General features: G+C 42.3%; 1 protein-coding gene across 1 annotated transcript; it reads left to right on the forward strand.

Annotated features, from left to right (window-relative positions):
• Positions 1 to 11,125: 11,125 nt before the first annotated feature.
• On the forward strand, positions 11,126 to 21,344 carry LOC308334911 (tubulin alpha chain-like). The gene is made up of 7 exons (XM_080791808.1): positions 11,126 to 11,224; positions 14,540 to 14,762; positions 15,464 to 15,612; positions 15,829 to 15,981; positions 16,455 to 16,703; positions 18,307 to 18,585; positions 20,492 to 21,344. Exons 1-7 carry the CDS (start codon positions 11,222 to 11,224, stop codon positions 20,789 to 20,791), a joined length of 1,356 nt encoding a protein of 451 aa, XP_080647934.1. The 5' UTR covers positions 11,126 to 11,221; the 3' UTR covers positions 20,792 to 21,344.
• The last annotated feature ends 366 nt before the right edge of the window (positions 21,345 to 21,710 follow it).

The following is a 21,710-nucleotide window of genomic DNA, read 5'->3' on the forward strand; positions in this document are numbered from 1 at the left end:
AATGAAAATGATGCCTTTTCAGATGTCACAGCTAATACACCAGATATTGTTGTTGTTGTTGTTGATGAGGACAGTAGAGAAATGATCATTTTGGAAGTGGCATCATGTACATTTGACCACAGTCTGGAAGAGGCATTCCTTACCAAGGTGCTTTAAGTACCAGCGTCTTAAGGATGCTATTATACAGCTTAGCTACAAATGTAAACTACTTTTGTTGATATTTGGAAGCCTCTGTAATGTCCATAAATCAGTCGTGAGGGGCCTGCAGATTGACAGTAATGTCCATAAATCGGTCGTGAGAGGCCTGCAGATTGCAGGAATGTCCAAAAAGCCGAGAGGCATCGGCAAAATGCTGTTGGCGGTCGACCATACGTGCGTGCGTGCGAGAGAGAGTGAGTGAGTGAGGGAGAGTGAGGGAGAGTGAGGGGGATGGAGCACTGATGTCTTGTGTTTATAGTGAACTAAAGACGGTTGCGTCCTCAGACTCAGATCCGTCTCTTTTCTGGCGCTCTCACCGATTCCGATACGACCCAATAAGGCATATTGGACACAGTGCCGATACTGGTATCGGTTTTGGGACATCTCTACATATAATGTGAGCAAGACGTTAAGCTTCATGATTTTAAGCGTGTAGGTACAGTTATAGATGTGTGAAAAACTATATTTAGAAGATAACATAAATAACTCTAATGAGACTTCATTCTTAATTGAACATGAATTAATTTGTTCTCAATGTATCTTCAGTCTTCTCTTCAAGCCCTGATTCAGAAACAACAGGTTCATTTAAGATGATGCACTAAATGTAGGAGAGACATTCTGACCTCTGATCAGTAGAGTCTAATACAACTATATCATGTGTTGTTTTCGCACACTGACCTCTGATCAGTAGAGTTTAATACAACTATAATCATGTGTTGTTTTCTCACACTGACCTCTGATCAGTAGAGTCTAATACAACTATAATCATGTGTTGTTTTCTCACACTGACCTCTGATCAGTAGACTGGTGTCCATCTTTGAAGTCAATCCATCCTCCCTTGGAGAGGTCACTCTTCATGGAGACACAGCTGGGTACAGGAGACCCTGCTCTCTGACGATCAACCCTGAAACCATGACAACCATCATAAACATTACATTTATACAACACCATGACAACCATCATAAACATTACATTGACAGGAAATATGCTGAGCCGTGTATCGGACGGTTATTCTCTTGAAACCACATGGTTTCATGGAAATCATAAACCTACATTTCTTATCTCTTTACACAACTAACAGTAATAAAACAGGGGAGTAAATTATGATGATATCAGATTATCAGATCTAATTGTGAAAGTAAAAACAGAGGTTAACGTTATGTGTTAACCTCAAAGTCTAGACATTAAAGTGCATGACAGTGAATTACACCTTTAATGAGCCTAACGATATGCTGTTGGAGGACAAGCATAAAAAGCTTTTTGTTGTACAGTACTGAGTACAGTATGTGGACCATGGTGACATTGATCAATACATTCTTGATACAATAGCTTCTAATATATTATTTAGGCTATGTCTCACTGATCCCACTTAGCATTTAGTCTGAATGCAGCATCTTTGTGTCCTCCACTTTCCATATGATAGACTCTAGTCTCTAGCAGTGTAACTCATTGATTTGATATCATGCCCTATTCTCTCTTTTTTTGTTGTTTATGTTGTTTTTTTCCCTTTTTTTCCTTTACAGTCGAGTTTGGGTTTTGCACACCAGCCTACTGACAGGAAATATGCTGAGCCGTGTATCGGATGGTTATTCTCTTGAAACCACATGGTTTCATGGAAATCATCCACCCACATTTATTATCTCTTTACACAACTAACAGTAATAAAACAGGGGAGTAAATTATGCCACTCAGTCACACATTATCAGATGACAGAGGTTAACGAGCATGTGCTTCATCATACCTCTTACACCATACATGGTGTAAGAGGTATGATGACCGGGCCATTGTGAGCTTGTAGATCGGCTATTTTAGAATATGGTGGAGAGACTGAAAGACCCCTGATACTGAAATAAACACACCCTGTCTCCTCTAGACCCCCGAAATAAACACACCCTGTCTCCTCTAGACCCCTGAAATAAACACACCCTGTCTCCTCTAGACCCCCGAAATAAACACACCCCGTCTCCTCTAGACCTCTGAAATAAACACACCCTGTCTCCTCTAGACTCCTGCTAATAAACACACTATGGTAATGAATACCTTCCGGAATATTAGAATACAGAGATATTTAGCATTGATTAAAAATAAGAAATCATAATAAATTTGAATAAAAAAGAAGCAAAAAGAAAGAAGATACTGTGTACGAATATCTCGGTGAGGTGCTAACACTGTAATCAAGTAATTGTAAATTGTATTTGCTGTCCAACGTCAAAAAGCGGTCAACAGTCAAATTACTGTAATTGCAGTCAATGGAATGAAGTTGGCAAGGACGATGATCTTTTACTGGCCTACACACCAGCCACACAGGCATGGCAGGCAGCTGTCAAGAGTCAGGGAGGTGGGGTGTTTATTTTAGTAACAACAGGCTACTGCACTTTTGTTTGAAATAAATACAAATTCAATCATACTGTATTGTGTTCTCAGGGCCGGCCCAGGCCGAGCTGTGCTGTGCCAACTGCTGCAGAAAATGTTATAGGGCCTTTATGATTATGAGCTGTTTAAACATGCTCTATATGATTGTTCTATTGTTCTATTGTGTTCTGGTTCATTCACGCCCACGCTATGGGGGGGGGGGGGGGGGGGGCACTCATGCTGCATTCTGGAGAGGTCCGTTTTTTACAGACGACTAAAAGGGCAAAGGGCTCAATGATGTCTATGAGTGCACGTGTCCGGAAAGTGTTTCTTAAAATGTGAGTTAGATATTTAACTTTATTATGAGCCGTTTAAATATGTTTAATCATGTTCTGTATCAAAGTCTAACATCAGGTTGAGTTCAGGCCAATGCAACATGACAACAGAGACAGTAGAGGTCAGGAGGTTATACTGCTTGCTGTAAATGCACAAAATGTGTTTGTTGCTGCTGGGGGAAAACTATAAATAAAACAAGAGTCCTGTTGGATATAAAGTGAGTGCTGGTATTGTTTTCTATAGACTATTTCTACCAGAACCTGCACTCCACACGCTCTTACTGTGAACTATATACTGAGTGCTTGCTTCTTCTACTCTCTTCTAGTTTAAGATGATGCACTAAAGACATTCTGACCTCTGATCAGTAGAGTCTAATACAACTATAATCATGTGTTGTTTTCTCACACTGACCTCTGATCAGTAGAGTCTAATACAACTATAATCATGTGTTGTTTTCTCACACTGACCTCTGATCAGTAGAGTCTAATACAACTATAATCATGTGTTGTTTTCTCACACTGACCTCTGATCAGTAGACTGGTGTCCATCTTTGAAGTTAATCCATCCTCCCTTGGACCAGTCACTCTTCATGGAGACACAGCTGGGTACAGGAGACTCTGCTCTCTGACGATCAACCCTGAAACCATGACAACCATCATAAACATTACATTTATACATCACCATGACAACCATCATAAACATTACATTTATTCATCACCATGACAACCATCATAAACATAAACATATTTTAGAATATGGTGAAGAGACTGGTAGACCCCTGCTACTGAAATAAACAATATTTAAAAGATAACAAAAATAACTATAACTAGAACTGCACTCTGCCGAGTGCATACTTGCTTGTTGCATACTAGTAGGCCATAAATGGCCAGATTTGCTTACCCAGAAAAGTGGTTGACGGCTGTCACGTTGAAGAGACCGGGCAAAATTATTACTTGCGCGCTCTGCTTGCGCAAGTAATTAACACAGACTACATTCTTAATTGAACATGAATGAATTTGTTCTAAATGTATCTTCAGTCTTCTCTTCAAGCCCTGATTCAGAAACAACAGGTTCATTTAAGATGATGCACTAAATGTAGGAGAGACATTCTGACCTCTGATCAGTAGTGATTAGAGTCTAATACAACTATAATCATGTGTTTTTTTCTCACACTGACCTCTGATCAGTAGAGTCTAATACAACTATAATCATGTGTTGTTTTCTCACACTGACCTCTGATCAGTAGAGTCTAATACAACTATATCATGTGTTGTTTTCTCACACTGACCTCTGATCAGTAGAGTCTAATACAACTATAATCATGTGTTGTTTTCTCACACTGACCTCTGATCAGTAGACTGGTGTCCATCTTTGAAGTCAATCCATCCTCCCTTGGACTGGTCACTCTTCACGGAGACACAGCTGGGTACAGGAGACCCTGCTCTCTGACGATCAACCCTGAAACCATGACAACCATCATAAACATTACATTTATACATCACCATGACAACCATCATAAACATTACATTTATACATCACCATGATTTTAAATCAGGACAGAGTATGTATGTTATTAAATTAAGGGGAGTTAGACCCTTATCTGACAAGATGTTGTGCCGGGGACCCCCAAGGACCCCCGTGGACCCCCCGTGGACCCCCCGTGGACCCCCCGAGGACCCCCCAAAGAGAAGATTTGATTTCATACACAATGCCCGCTATGGTGACAAGTCGTGAGCTTGTAGATCGGCTATTTTCTAATATATTTTTTATCCCACGATTTTGTAACCCATTTTTCACCCCTGTGTCAATCATCTAATAATGTGATCCTGGGCTCTACACACCCTCCACCAACCTAGTCCCCATATATGGGGGACAAGGGGAGAGCAACCTAGTCCCCATATATGGGGGACAAGGGGGAGAGCAACCTAGTCCCCATATATGGGGGACAAGGGGAGACCAACCTAGTCCCCATATATGGGGGACAAGGGGAGAGCAATGCACTTGAACTCATGCTTCCTTCATGCCTGAGTGTCCAAGTTGCTCCTTTACACCTGACAGGGGGGAGTTTCCCTGGTTGGACATATAGCGCGTGGAAGGAACACGTTATTCCAACCAGTTCCTTTCCCCTCCATCAGGCGCCCCGGCTGGCCAGGGGGAGGCAGTTTAGTGACCAGATCGGCTATTTTCAAATAAACAAAGTATAAAATAGTCACATAAGTTGAAGTGTTTAAACTGTTCCTCGTTTTGCTGACTTAGATGTCAGACGTCTGACAGGTGTCTGCTGATAAGAATCTCCTGCTCGTTAAAATGTGAGTAATTAAAACTTTATGATTCTATGAGTTGTTTAAATATGTCAGTCAGCATTATACGACATACTGTACGATAGAACAGGTGGTCCCTGGACCACTACAGGTGGTCCCTGGACCATTACAGGTGGTCCCTGGACAAGTCTGTGTATAGTTGAACTTGTAGATACAGTGTTTATGTACTTTGATATACGTGATATTACAGCTTTTTTTTTTATTAGATGCAATTGTGAACAATAGCCAAGTAATACATAGTAAGATACATATCCATTGGCCAATCAAATGGTTCACTGCAGCTCAACAGTCAGTGTGAGGGGTGGTCAGGAGATGTCTGTGAGCTCTGCGTTTAAAGGCTTGAATGTTGTTTATAGATATGAGGGTCTGTTAGATCAGGGGTTCTCAACCTTTTTGGCTGGGGACCCCCCTGGGGACCCCCGTAAATGCTTTGGCCATGTATCGCGACGCATATGAATGATAATATTTAGCGAGAGGACTTGGAGTAAATATGTTTGTAAATATTTGATAGTAGTGAATATATTACATTTGAAAATAATGTAAATAAATGTAACGCTGACCCTGTGGTCGGTTGACCAGGATCCATGTTTCCTTCTTCCTTCACTGAGGACGACAGCGTCTGATAAACAACAACAAAACAACAACAACATATTAGTTGTAATTGTAACAATAGACTGTAGATCACACATGGCCAACATGTTATTGTATTTAACCAGTAAAAACACATTTTGAGACATTAGTCTCTTTTCCAAGTGTGAACTAACTGACCAAGAGGCAGAAATAAAATCACACTTCAAAGCTACATTACATTATTAAATGCTACATTACATTATTAAATGCTACATTACATTATTAAATGCTACATCGTACATGACACGTTACACAACATCTAATACTACATCCATGATACCTCATAAAGTACCTAGAAAATATAAATCTTTAATCTTTAATCTTTAAGGAAACATCCGAGGCCATCTCCCATGCTCAGGACTATTCTCCCAGGGTACCTCTTGTCCTATGTATATACTGTAGCTTCCAGCCTTATATATAAGCATTATTTATTATATGTTCCATGGTTGTTTTGTCTGTACAGTATGTATGTGTATAGTTTCATGTTACAAAGTGGACCACAATGGAAACAAGCGAAGGCTTTTTTGTGTCCAAGTCCATTTGGCGTTTTTTAAAATGATGACATTTTCTGTAATTTTCTTAAACTGCCAATAAAGTATTCTATCTATCTATTTTTAGTCTGGACTGCAGGTCGTTCCACCTGCAGTCAAAGTCTCTATAGAACACAATGCTGATACAAATAACAATAATAATCAATCATATAATAAATAAAAATACATTAATGATCAATAACTATTTTCAGCTTGTAGATCGGCTATTTTCACTATTATTTCACAACGCTGATGTGCCATGAGTTATAAAATAACACTGACGTGATTAATCCATTGGTTGATTAAAACAAAGTAATACAAGACAAGTAATTGCTGCTCAATTACTCAATATTTACTAATAATCGAAATAAAATGTAAACAGTTATTTCAGTAATAGATATATGATGTTAATAAATGTTATTTCAATAATAGATATAATAATGTTAATAAATGTTATTTCAGTAATACATATAATAATGTAATAAATGTTACCTGTTCATGTTGTCGATGCTGAAGGTTTGCTTCTCCGATGATGTGTGGAAGATATGACCTGAGAGAGAGACAGATATATAGAGAGAGAGAGAGAGAGAGAGAGAGAGAGAGAGAGAGAGGGGGGGGGGGGGGGGGGGGGGGGGGAGAGACAGAGAGGTACAGTGTAATGTAAGTGGAGTCATGTTTACAGCTTTATGATGGTGTGACTGATACAGTGTGTTGAGTACAAGGTACAGTTCACTGAGCTCTTTATGATGCTGTGATGTGTAGGGACTGTACTGTACTGTACTGTACTGTACTGTACTGTACTGTACCTATGATGTGTATATAGGACTGTACTGTAGGCCACATGGACAACTGGAGGCTGTTACTGTTCCAACCATGCAGACATGACCCCCTTTAATGATGTAGCTTAAAATGACTAGTATTAAAAGGTTATTGTCTTTTTTCATGTAATGTAATTGTATTTAGTTCATAAATTTAACATAACTATAACTATAAATGCATTTGAAATTATATAAAAAGGTTACTTTTCAGGATTCCAATTAAAAAATAGCAACAAAAACATTATAATCAGGATTTCAAATAGCACAAAATAGCCGATCTACAAGCCCTGTGGAGTGAGTGTATAAATAGTGTCCCTCGCCATGGTGTGATAACTCTGATACAGTTTACAGTACAAGGTATAAAAGTCCATTTGTCAGAATGTGAACCCTGGCATTTTGAGTACCCTAAAGTGTTGTGCTACCGTTACCCAGGTGGAGCCTGCAGAACCTTTGCGGCTCAAGAATCCACCACTCCTGAATGAAGTGTCTGGTGCTGGGAGTCTGGTGGTCCAGTACTCCTGGTGAGAGCAGGAGTGAGACGCAGACACAGAGCCTAGTCCTTCCACGCGCCAGAATGGTACCTCCCAGTCCCGGCAGAGTAGTTCAGGAGGAACGGATTGTGCGGCCCTGGTCTTGCCCTAGTGGGTCTGATCGAGGGTATAGCTATACTGGGACGTAAGTCGGGACTTGATCACTCCCGGCTGGGTCACCTGAGTGAGGGGTATGATGTTGGGAGACCCGAAACCCTGTTGACCTCAGGATACATCACTGAGGATACGTCCCAGTTGCATCCATGCCATGTAATTTCGTTCTGTTAGAAATGTTGAGTAGGGGTCCCCAGCATGTAGGAACTGATGTTAGAAATGTTGAGTAGGGGTCCCCAGCATGTAGGAACTGATGTTAGAAATGTTGAGTAGGGGTTCCCAGCATGTAGAAACTGAAGTTAGAAATGTTGAGTAGGGGTCCCCAGCATGTAGAAACTGATGTTGGAAATGTTGAGTAGGGGTCCCCAGCATGTAGAAACTGATGTTAGAAATGTTGAGTAAGGGTCCCCAGCATGTAGAAACTGCCGGATGCTCACTTGCATATGTTGAGCAATTTTCATAATTAGCATAATTATGTGACTAGAAAGACCCTATAGGCCTATAAGAAAAGGAAAAAACAAAAACAAAAAAAAACAAACAATATATATATACACACACACACACACACACACACACACACACACACACACACACACACACACACACACACACACACACACACACACACACACACACACACACACACACACACACATTTCATCATGTTTTAAGTAGCATGTCAAACTAGGGGCGGTCAGATCAACATTATGGAATGAGTGTACAGGGTTTGATGAGGACAAGATCAACATGGAATGGCAGAACAGGTCAGCTCCATATATGGAGATATAAGCGTGGGAGCGATTGCAATGTCTTGAGTGTATAGGGTTTGATGAGGTCTGGCCATATATGGAGCGTGTCTCGAGTGTACAGGGTTTGATGAGGTCTGGCCATATATGGAGCATGGATACACCAGACGGTGAAACACCCGCCGATGCACAGCCACACCCAGAACATGCTCTCGACCCCCCAGGCTCCAAAACACGGACATTGGACAGAACTTTTCTCCACACTGCTGTTCAGGTGTGGAACAGCCTACCAGAACATGTAGTGGACTCCATCACAGACAACAGAACAGCCTACCAGAGCATGTAGTGGACTCCATCACAGACAACAGAACAGCCTACCAGAACATGTAGTGGACTCCATCACAGACAACAGAACAGCCTACCAGAACATGTAGTGGACTCCATCACAGACAACAGAACAGCCTACCAGAGCATGTAGTGGACTCCATCACAGACAACAGAACAGCCTACCAGAACATGTAGTGGACTCCATCACAGACAACAGAACAGCCTACCAGAACATGTAGTGGACTCCATCACAGACAACAGAACAGCCTACCAGAGCATGTAGTGGACTCCATCACAGACAACAGAACAGCCTACCAGAACATGTAGTGGACTCCATCACAGACAACAGAACAGCCTACCAGAACATGTAGTGGACTCCATCACAGACAACAGAACAGCCTACCAGAGCATGTAGTGGACTCCATCACAGACAACAGAACAGCCTACCAGAGCATGTAGTGGACTCCATCACAGACAACAGAACAGCCTACCAGAACATGTAGTGGACTCCATCACAGACAACAGAACAGCCTACCAGAGCATGTAGTGGACTCCATCACAGACAACAGAACAGCCTACCAGAGCATGTAGTGGACTCCATCACAGACAACAGAACAGCCTACCAGAACATGTAGTGGACTCCATCACAGACAACAGAACAGCCTACCAGAACATGTAGTGGACTCCATCACAGACAACAGAACAGCCTACCAGAGCATGTAGTGGACTCCATCACAGACAACAGAACAGCCTACCAGAACATGTAGTGGACTCCATCACAGACAACAGAACAGCCTACCAGAGCATGTAGTGGACTCCATCACAGACAACAGAACAGCCTACCAGAGCATGTAGTGGACTCCATCACAGACAACAGAACAGCCTACCAGAACATGTAGTGGACTCCATCACAGACAACAGAACAGCCTACCAGAACATGTAGTGGACTCCATCACAGACAACAGAACAGCCTACCAGAGCATGTAGTGGACTCCATCACAGACAACGGCCTTCAAGCCTTTAAACGCAGAGCTCACAGACATCTCCTGACCACCCCTCACACTGACTGTTGAGCTGCAGTGAACCATTTGATTGGCCAATGGATATGTATCTTACTATGTATTACTTGGCTATTGTTCACAATTGCATAAAAAAAAAGTCTTGAGTGTACAGGATTTGATAAGGGCCCAGGTAGGGCCGGCCGGGCCTTAATTTTCAGGCCTGTTGAGAACCTGTTGAGCAATGGGTAAAATGCTACCAAAAATCTCTGCCCTCGCCCCTCTCTGCTTTGAGACAGTCAGACAGAAAGATAACTCCTGCTTTGAGACACAGTCAGACAGAAAGATAACTCCTGCTTTGAGACACAGTCAGACAGAAAGATAACTCCTGCTTTGAGACACAGTTAGACAGAAAGATAACTCCTGCTTTGAGACACAGTTAGACAGAAAGATAACTCTGGACAAAAGTAGCAGGTGTTAAATCTCTTTTACACACAACACCATCAGTTGAATACAAATATAGCACTTTCTTTAGTTTTTTCTACATAGCCTACATAATCATAAAGATGCAAAGCATACTCACAGACAATGCTGTGTCACAAGTTTCACAACAAAGGAAATCTGTCTGAACTTCACACACAGAACTAGGTGTAAAAACCTAGTGTTCTGCTGCTGCTAATAACAATCTATCCAGAGACTTGATTACACAATGTCAAACAGCTGTCCGAAAACAACGCACCCTCTTCCAATAACTTGCAAAACAGCACCACCCACTGGCGGACATAGTATCAGCCAGCACAATGTATTATGCCGGGGCAGGATTAGAATTATCATAAAACTGCAACATTCATTGTCTCCTAAAAACTGAATTTTTTCCACTTACAAACTTCTCTTAAACTGGGTTTATAGATGTTGGTCCAGAGTTTGTGTGTAGAAGGTTTGAGGTTTCAAGCAATTGTGCAAAAAATCCCAGAACAAACAAACCTGGATTAAAGTCATGTGGCTCCTTCATGCCACTAAAATGTGGAACGCCCAACTCCAACGTAAAAATAAATAAATAGAAATACAAAGAAAGGACAACTACAGCAGGATATGACTGTCTGTGATGATAATTATCATAATATAATGGTAATTGTTACTATTCGGGGCTGATTCCGCTTGTGATTGCACACGGGACCTGGCAACCCCGGGAGTGCATAAATATGGCGCTGCGCAGCGTTGAGACGCAGTTACTGCGTCGACTCTTTACTGTCGGGAACGGTAACCTCAACAGCATCCAGTCTTTAAAACATTTACCTCTCTGTCCGTCAATTAAACTAACATGGTGAGTAACCTTTTTTAAATCTATATCTATAAGGAGGACACAGTCCTATTATCTATTATATAAATAATACGGTCTTATTTAGCCTAATTAATATTAATATTCTGATCTAAATCTCATCAGCATCACTGTCTGGACCTGCCTGTCTGTCTGCAGAAAAAAACCCGTTAGCTTTCCATTTACTGTTAATTAAAGCTGCTGCGAAATCTGTGTTTATTGATTTATGATTTGACACGACGTTATTTTTTCTTTTTTTAATGTGATTTTCTTATTTTCGACCTGATTTATTTATTTGCGTATAGGCTATAGGCTAAACAAGACCTTATTGTCAGCAATAGATCGTTATGGCATTGATCCAGAAAAAAAATAATCAAATCAAACAAAATAATTCATATATAGACTATATAGCTTCTAATATTACAATATTCCAAACATCATGAGTCAGTGATGCGGGTTAAATTCACGATGCCTAATGGATGCTATTCAACCTGCTTTGGGGCGCAGCCGCGCCGGGATAAGAATTAAAGGATGCTTATATACTACTAGGCCGAATATAACAGATCTACAAGCTCACAACGCGTCGCATGACTCGCATGTGAGCTTGTAGATCTGCTATATTCGTCGCGTGCGGCACCCTTGCTAAAAACCGTTAGTTTATTTATCAGCCAAATTCAGGCTGGTGGGGTTTTTTTTTTGTGTGGAAGATTCTGGAGAGTCCTAAAGCCCCGCCCCCGCCCCACCCCACCCCCTCCTCAGTTCTGCCTAGCAACCACAGAGCTACTTAGTTACAGTAGATTAAATACATTTATAATACCTATTTAAACAACAACAACATATGTCACATGTTGGGCTAATACAGATTATATGGATAATATGTGCTGCTACATGTGTGTGTAAAATACTGAAAACGGTGTGTATTTTAATTCAAATCCTTATAATGTGAAATAGAACAAAGGCTATACATAATTATGGATGGTTAGATGCGACCTGCCTCCTTTATATGGACGGATGAAAATATAGAGGCAGATACACATACACATAAGACATAAACATCACTAAGCTGTGAATACATTAAAATATTAAATCAGTCATAATAGGATAATGTGTGCATCGCTCTATATTCTCTATTGTGTGTATAGCAGCTGTACGTCTGTGTATGAATGATGATGGAATATTAATACAACCTGCTTAAATATGGGCCGAATATAGCAGATCTACAAGCTGAATGAATGTAGACAAATATAGCAGATCTACAAGAGGAACATATAGACGAATTATAGCAGATTTAACCAGATATCTATAACCAGATATTATGTATTATTATGTAATAATAATATGTTTAATATGTCCCATAGTCTATAAGGAACGCAACATAAAATGATTTTAATGTCCCATAGTCTATAAGGAACACAACATGAAATGATTTTAATGTCCCATAGTCTATAAGGAACGCAACATAAAATGATTTTAATGTCCCATAGTCTAGAAGGAACGCAACATAAAATGATTTTAATGTCCCATAGTCTATAAGGAACGCAACATAAAATGATTTTAATGTCCCATAGTCTATAAGGAACGCAACATAAAATGATTTTAATGTCCCATAGTCTATAAGGAACACAACATAAAATGATTTTAATGTCCCATAGTCTATAAGGAACGCAACATAAAATGATTTTAATGTCCCATAGTCTAGAAGGAACGCAACATAAAATGATTTTAATGTCCCATAGTCTAGAAGGAACGCAACATAAAATGATTTTAATGTCCCATAGTCTATAAGGAACGCAACATAAAATGATTTTAATGTCCCATAGTCTATAAGGAACGCAACATAAAATGATTTTAATGTCACATAGTCTATAAGGAACGCAACATAAAATGATTTTAATGTCCCATAGTCTATAAGGAACGCAACATAAAATGATTTTAATGTCCCATAGTCTATAAGGAACGAAACATAAAATGATTTTAATGTCCCATAGTCTAGAAGGAACGCAACATAAAATGATTTTAATGTCCCATAGTCTAGAAGGAACGCAACATAAAATGATTTTAATGTCCCATAGTCTATAAGGAACGCAACATAAAATGATTTTAATGTCCCATAGTCTATAAGGAACACAACATAAAATGATTTTAATGTCCCATAGTCTATAAGGAACGCAACATAAAATGATTTTAATGTCCCATAGTCTATAAGGAACGCAACATAAAATTATTTTAATGTCCCATAGTCTAGAAGGAACGCAACATAAAATGATTTTAATGTCCCATAGTCTATAAGGAACACAACATAAAATGATTTTAATGTCCCATAGTCTAAGGAACACAACATGAAATGATTTTAATGTCCCATAGTCTATAAGGAACACAACATGAAATGATTTTAATGTCCCATAGTCTATAAGGAACACAACATAAAATGATTTTAATGTCCCATAGTCTAGGGGTCAGCGGTGAATTTATGAACTGCAATACAAAAACAAAAACTATGAATGTATTTCAAATTACATAGACTTTTTTACTTTTCTAGATTCCAATAAAAAAATTGTTGCAGCGTGAGTTCATCTCCATCCATCCAGGATGGCGTCCATATTGACTGTAGTTTTCTCCAGGCTGGCGTCCATATTAACTGTAGTTTTCTCCAGCCTGGCGTCCATATTGACTGTAGTTTTCTCCAGGCTGGCGTCCATATTAACTGTAGTTTTCTCCAGACTGGCGTCCATATTAACTGTAGTTTTCTCCAGGCTGGCGTCCATATTGACTGTAGTTTTCTCCAGACTGGCGTCCATATTGACTGTAGTTTTCTCCAGACTGGCGTCCATATCGACTGTAGTTTTCTCCAGGCTGGCGTCCATATCAACTGTAGTTTTCTCCAGGCTGGCGTCCATATTGACTGTAGTTTTCTCCAGGCTGGCGTCCATATTAACTGTAGTTTTCTCCAGGCCGGCGTCCATATTGACTGTAGTTTTCTCCAGACTGGCGTCCATATCAACTGTAGTTTTCTCTAGACTGGCGTCCATATCAACTGTAGTTTTCTCCAGACTGGCGTCCATATTAACTGTAGTTTTCTCCAGGCCGGCGTCCATATTGACTGTAGTTTTCTCCAGACTGGTGTCCATATTGACTGTAGTTTTCTCCAGGCTGGCGTCCATATTGACTGTAGTTTTCTCCAGACTGGCGTCCATATTGACTGTAGTTTTCTCCAGACTGGCGTCCATATTGACTGTAGTTTTCTCCAGGCTGGCGTCCATATTGACTGTAGTTTTCTCCAGCCTGGCGTCCATATTGACTGTAGTTCTCTTGTTGTTGCAGCGTGAGTGCATCTCCATCCATGTGGGCCAGGCTGGGGTCCAGATCGGTAACGCCTGCTGGGAGCTGTACTGTCTGGAGCACGGCATCCAGCCGGACGGACAGATGCCCAGCGACAAGCCCATCGGAGGAGGCGACGACTCCTACAACACCTTCTTCAGCGAGACAGGGGCGGGCAAGCACGTCCCCAGAGCGGTGTTCGTGGACCTGGAGCCCACCGTCATCGGTGAGAACGTTTATAGGTGGAGACCACCGTCATCGGTGAGAACGTTTATAGGTGGAGAGTAGACCACCGTCATCGGTGAGAACGTTTATAGGTGGAGCCCACCGTCATCGGTGAGAACGTTATGGGGGCATGCCATTGGTTGTAGGTGATTTGTTGTATAAAAGTAATATATCTACAACCTCACAACCTGTCGTAATGCGTCGCCTTGTGAGCTTGTATATCTGCTATGTTTGTCTATTTCATAAATAGAGTTTAAATTGTTAAAACTCGCTGTCATGACGAGGTGCGTTCAGGAACCTAGTTAAACCTCCTCATGTCTCTGTTCTTTAGACGAGGTGCGTTCAGGAACATAGTTAAACCTCCTTCATGTCTCTGTCCTTTAGACGAGGTGCGTTCAGGAACCTAGTTAAACCTCCTTCATGTCTCTGTTCTTTAGACGAGGTGCGTTCAGGAACCTAGTTAAACCTCTTCATGTCTCTGTTCTTTAGACGAGGTGCGTTCAGGAACCTAGTTAAACCTCTTCATGTCTCTGTCCTTTAGACGAGGTGCGTTCAGGAAGCTGGTTAAACCTCTTCATGTCTCTGTTCTTTAGATGAGGTGCGTTCAGGAACCTAGTTAAACCTCTTCATGTCTCTGTTCTTTAGATGAGGTGCGTTCAGGAACCTAGTTAAACATCCTGTCCTGTATATCTGTTACTGTAGACGAGGTGCGTAGAGGAATGTACCGCCAGCTGTTCCATCCAGAGCAGCTGATCACGGGAAAGGAAGACGCGGCCAACAACTACGCCCGAGGACATTACACCATCGGAAAGGAGATCATCGACATCGTCCTGGACAGGATCCGCAAGCTGGTACGGATCTAAACACAACCAGGGGACACTAAACTAGGAGGGTCCTTGAAATAAACACAACCAGGGGACACCAAACTAGGAGGGTCCTTGAAATAAACACAACCAGGGGACACCAAACTAGGAGGGTCCTTGAAATAAACACAAAACAATGAATATTCTCTCTCTCTCTGTCTCTGTCTCTCTCTCTCTCTCTCTCTCTCTCTGTCTCTCTCCCAGTCTGACCAGTGCACAGGTCTCCAGGGCTTCCTGGTGTTCCACAGCTTCGGAGGAGGAACCGGGTCTGGCTTCACCTCGCTGCTGATGGAGCGACTCTCTGTCGACTACGGAAAGAAGTCCAAGCTGGAGTTCTCCATCTACCCAGCGCCACAGGTAACTAACAATCTAACCATCTACCCATCTACCCAGCGCCACAGGTAACTAACAATCTAACCATCTACCCAGCGCCACAGGTAACTAACAATCTAACCATCTACCCATCTACCCAGCGCCACAGGTAACTAACAATCTAACCATCTACCCAGCGCCACAGGTAACTAACAATCTAATCATAGTCTGGATTCTCTGTGGTGAGCCCACCGCTGACCACCGCGAAATAACGTTGAGCGGTGGCGAGTAAAAACAGACAGAAGGGCTGGAGCGGTGGTTTACTCTTCACCGCGGCTCAGTGACGTCATGTTGTAGTTCGGTGGTCACCTCAGTGACGTCATGTTGTAGTTCGGTGGTCACCTCAGTGACGTCATGTTGTAGTTCAGTGGTCACCTAACCACCGAAAATCCAGACTATGTATGAGCCTTAACCATCTAACCATCAACATCTACTAACTAACCCTCTACCCTCCCCAGGTGTCCACGGCCGTAGTGGAGCCGTACAACGCCATCCTGACCACCCACACCACCCTGGAGCACTCCGACTGTGCCTTCATGGTGGACAACGAGGCCATCTACGACATCTGCCGCCGCAACCTGGACATCGAGCGCCCGTCCTACACCAACCTCAACCGCCTCATCAGCCAGATCGTCTCGTCCATCACGGCCTCGTTGCGTTTCGACGGAGCGCTCAATGTGGACCTGACCGAGTTCCAGACCAACCTGGTCAGTCAGAGAAAGTTAGACAAAGGAGTTCCAGACCAACCTGGTCAGTCAGAGAACGTTAGACAAATGAGTTCCAGACCAACCTGGTCAGTCAGAGAACGTTAGACAAATGAGTTCCAGACCAACCTGGTCAGTCAGAGAAAGTTAGACAAAGGAGTTCCAGACCAACCTGGTCAGTCAGAGAAAGTTAGACAAATGAGTTCCAGACCAACCTGGTCAGTCAGAGAAAGTTAGACAAATGTGTCGAAATCTGAAAATAATAATAATAATTACAACTAGCTTTCTTCACCAATGTGTTCATAAAGGTGTCGACTATCACTTCTCAATTTGTTCCAAGCCAACTCCCTTGGGAAACTTTGTGACAGCTGCTGAAAGCTGAAAGTTACTATACTACTATTAAACAACCTAATTTACATGTCACGTGTCAAACTAGGGGGTTTTCAATCAGGATTCTGAATCTATTCGTTTGGCACTAAAAACACTCCTTTGGCCATATTTGGCCATATAGCCACTTGCCCAAATGTGGCCTAAATGTGCTGACCTCATCACATTTGTGAAGATGGCTATGACCGTTTTTAGCTGAAGGAGTGTTTTTCATGCTAAACTAATGCTTCGAATGGATTCAGAATCATGAAAAGCCCCTAATTTGACACGTTCACATACTACTTAAAGGAGAATTCCATACTAAAAGGCTTTCTTACCTTTCTTTGTAGTTGTTACGTCCCCACCAAAAGGGTCCAGGTGTTATTTTGTGCAAAAACTCCTTATTGGCTATTTCCCCTACCATAAGCCCTACATGAATTGCATTGAATTGAATGGGAATGGAATGGGGCTATGGGGTGTTGTGCTAATTCGCTTATTTCCATCGCTCAAAATTATAATTTCTATATATCCTCTCTTCATAATGTAAATAATTTCCCAAGAGGCACACTTTACTACTTCTTTCGATGGAAATAAACAAATTAGCATAACACCCCATAGCCCCATTCAATTCCCATTCAATGCAATGCAATTCATTGAGGGCTTATGGTAGGGAAAGGAGTTTTTGCACAAAAAAAACACCTGGACCTCTTTGGTGGGGACGTAACGACTACAAAGAAAGGTAAGAAAGATAAGAAAGCATTCTAGCATGGACATAATGACATTTAGAACATGTAGGCTGTTAATGGTGGCCATATGGATTTGGCTGCTGTGGCGACCCCCCCCCTAGCTAAATCATTAGAAATTAGCACGAAATCACTGTTCTCTCTCCCTCCTGTACTAGTTACTGTAGATTAGTTAAACCAGTAAGACGCGCAAACGCGGGAAGCGAACGCAGTTGAGACCCTGCAGATCATGTCTGTCTGTCTGTCTGTGTGTCTGTCCCGCTGTTACTGTATATGTGGACCTGGCCCCTTTTGTGCCCATATATGGAGCTGAGTGATTGCTGATGCAACACACTCCATATTTGGACGTATAGCGGGACAGACACACACACACACACACACACACACACACACACACACACAGACAGACAGACACACACACAGACAGACATGATCTGCTAGGTCTCATAGTAAGTGCTCACTGCGTTCGCAATTAACCTCTCTATCTGCCTCTACAGGTGCCGTACCCTCGTATCCACTTCCCCCTCGCCACCTACGCTCCCGTCATCTCGGCAGAGAAGGCGTACCACGAGCAGCTGTCCGTGTCGGAGATCACCAACTCCTGCTTCGAGCCGGCCAATCAGATGGTGAAGTGCGACCCGCGCCACGGCAAGTACATGGCGTGCTGCCTGCTGTACCGCGGAGACGTGGTGCCCAAAGACGTCAACGCCGCCATCGCCACCATCAAGACCAAGAGGAGCATCCAGTTCGTAGACTGGTGCCCCACCGGCTTCAAGGTACCGTAATGTCACGAATATAACAGCACTAACCCGACCGTAATGTCCCCAATATAGCCACCATGGAGACGAAACGCTCCATCCAGTTCGTAGACTGGTGCCCCACCGGCGTCAAGGTACCGTAATGTCCAGAATATAAGAGGACTATAGGACTGGTGCCCCAACGGCTTCAAGGTACCGTAATGTCCAGAATATAAGAGCACTATATAGGACTGGTGCCCCACCGGCTTCAAGGTACCGTAATGTCCAGAATATAAGAGCACTATATAGGACTGGTGCCCCACCGGCGTCAAGGTACCGTAATGTCCAGAATATAAGAGCACTATAGGACTGGTGCCCCACCGGCTTCAAGGTACCGTAATGTCCAGAATATAAGAGCACTATATAGGACTGGTGCCCCACCGGCTTCAAGGTACCGTAATGTCCAGAATATAAGAGCACTATAGGACTGGTGCCCCACCGGCTTCAAGGTACCGTAATGTCACGAATATAACAGCACTATAGGACTGGTGCCCCACCGGCTTCAAGGTACCGTAATGTCCAGAATATAACAGCACTAACCCGACCGTAATGTCCCCAATATAGCCACCATGGAGACGAAACGCTCCATCCAGTTCGTAGACTGGTGTCCCACCGGCGTCAAGGTACCGTAATGTCCAGAATCTAAGAGCTCTATAGGACTGGTGCCCCACCGGCTTCAAGGCACCGTAATGTCACGAATATAAGAGCACTCTGATTATAAGACTGGTGTCCCACCGGCTTCAAGGTAGTATTGATTCTGAACTGAATTTTAATACACATTAAGTCATGTTAACAAGATTGTCTTTTTTCATCTTTGAAATATTGCAGGAAATTATGCCTAATCTGTAATCTAATGTAATCTGAAACGCTGATCCACGCCTTTGTTTTCTTTTTACTGCAATGCACTTTTGTCTGGCTTTAGCTGCCAAAGAAAACAACGGACAGATAATTTACAACTTGTCCAAAATGCGGCAGCCAGAGTTTTAACTAAAACTAAGATGAGAGAACATATTACTCCAGTATTAGCTTCACTGCATTGGCTTCCAGGTTGTTTCTTTTACTTGTTTATATAAAGCTCTCAATGGTCTGGCACATTCCTACCTCTATGACTGCCATGTCCCAAACCTCAGGTCCTCCACAGCTGGCCTGCTCCATGTGTCTACATATTAATAATAATAATAATAATAATAATAATAATAATGTGTCTACACATTGGCATATAAAACACACGGTGAAGCAGCATTCTGCTTCTACAGCCTGTACTGTCGTCAGTCCTTCAGCTGCCATGATGAGAACCAAACAGGTGTTGCAAACTAATTAATTAGTTCTACTCAGACTGTTCAGACTAATTAAAACACCTGTGTTGGTCCTCAACATGGCAGGTGTTTTAGACTACATTTGAATGAACTCAGTACAGCACAGCTCAACTTCTACACACTTGATTTTAGCTGATTTTTAACTGTCTGTGTCGTTATTCATGTCCTCACCGTTTTACCTCATTTCACTGCCTTTTTTGCTATTATTTTTAATGTTGTCTTTCTTGTTGTGTTTCTGTTTGTTCTTTATTGCTCTGTGAAGCACTTTGAGTTGCGTCTCATGTCATGAAAGGTGGGCATCAACTATATTAGGGTTAGGGATTTCATGTCATGAGAGGTGTTATAGTTTTAAAGTTTTATTTATCATCATTGTTCTTCAGGTGGGCATCAATCAACTACCAGCCCCCCCCCCCTCCCCACGGTGGAGACCTGGCCAATAGGGTTTAACCACCAGCCCCCCCCCCTCCCCACGGTGGAGACCTGGCCAATAGGGTTTAACTACCAGCCCCCCCCCCCCCCCCCCCCCCCATGTCATGTCAATCATTCTTCTTCTTCTTCTTCTTCTCCAGGTGGGCATCAACTACCAGCCCCCCACGGTGGTCCCCGGTGGCGACCTGGCGAAGGTGCAGCGGGCCGTGTGCATGCTCAGCAACACCACGGCCATCGCCGAGGCGTGGGCGCGCCTGGACCACAAGTTCGACCTGATGTACGCCAAGCGGGCCTTCGTCCACTGGTACGTGGGCGAGGGCATGGAGGAGGGGGAGTTCTCCGAGGCCCGCGAGGACATGGCGGCGCTGGAGAAGGACTACGAGGAGGTGGGCGTCGACTCCGTGGAGGGCGAGGGCGAGGAGGAAGGGGAGGAGTTCTAGATGTTTGTAAAAAAAAAAAAAAGAAAAAAAACCCCACCACGGCGTCACCACCACTCCCAGTTTGGGCCCAGAAAAAATGTTAAAGGTATATTCAGTGATTTCACTCAAAGAACCGTAGGTTTTTCGTTTTTGCCTTGGGACCCAAGCTTTCATCCTATCAGGAAAGAGAACCAAAAAACGAAAGCTAAGGTTTTTTGACCCGCCCAGGGGTTAACTGGGGACAGGGAGGAGGAACTCCTTATATGGTCAGCACACTCTATAGCTAGAGAGGATTATCACAGCAAAACAAAAAAATAAGTGATATTTGAATTAAGTGAAATCACTGAATATACCTTTAAATAAAATACAAAACTTTCAAAATATGTTGGAAACATTCACAATTGTTTTCCAAAGAAACAGCTGCAGATCTACAGGTTAAAAAGCTCACAAATGTTTGGAAGTTTCTTTTTTTTTTAAATATAAGGCTAAAGTGGTTGAAGGGTTAGTTTCAGGTTCATTGTCGTTCTATTTTCGCCACTGTGTGTAAAGTTATACAATAAAGTCCTGAAACATGTCCCTGTAGACTCCTGTCTCTCCTTCAAACAGATTGACTTTTTACATGAAATGTTTGTTTGTACAGGTTTTGATTTAGGTGCTATAGCAGTGAGTACTTTCAGATTACATTTTATTGTATTTATAAAAAAATATTGGTCAGGTGGAGAGCAAACTTCATTATGTCCAAAAGTGTTACTTTTCAGGTTCTAATTCAAAAGTAGCAAGAATATCTGATCTACAAGAATATCTGATCTTCAAGAATGAATATCTGATCTACAAGAATATCTGATCTACAAGAATATCTGATCTACAAGAATATCTGATCTTCAAGAATATCTGGTCTACAAGAATATCTGATCTACAAGAATATCTGATCTACAAGCTC

The sequence above is a fragment of the Protomyctophum bolini genome (assembly GCF_963924005.1).
Source record: "Protomyctophum bolini genome assembly, chromosome: 20".
Lineage (NCBI taxonomy): Eukaryota > Metazoa > Chordata > Actinopteri > Myctophiformes > Myctophidae > Protomyctophum > Protomyctophum bolini.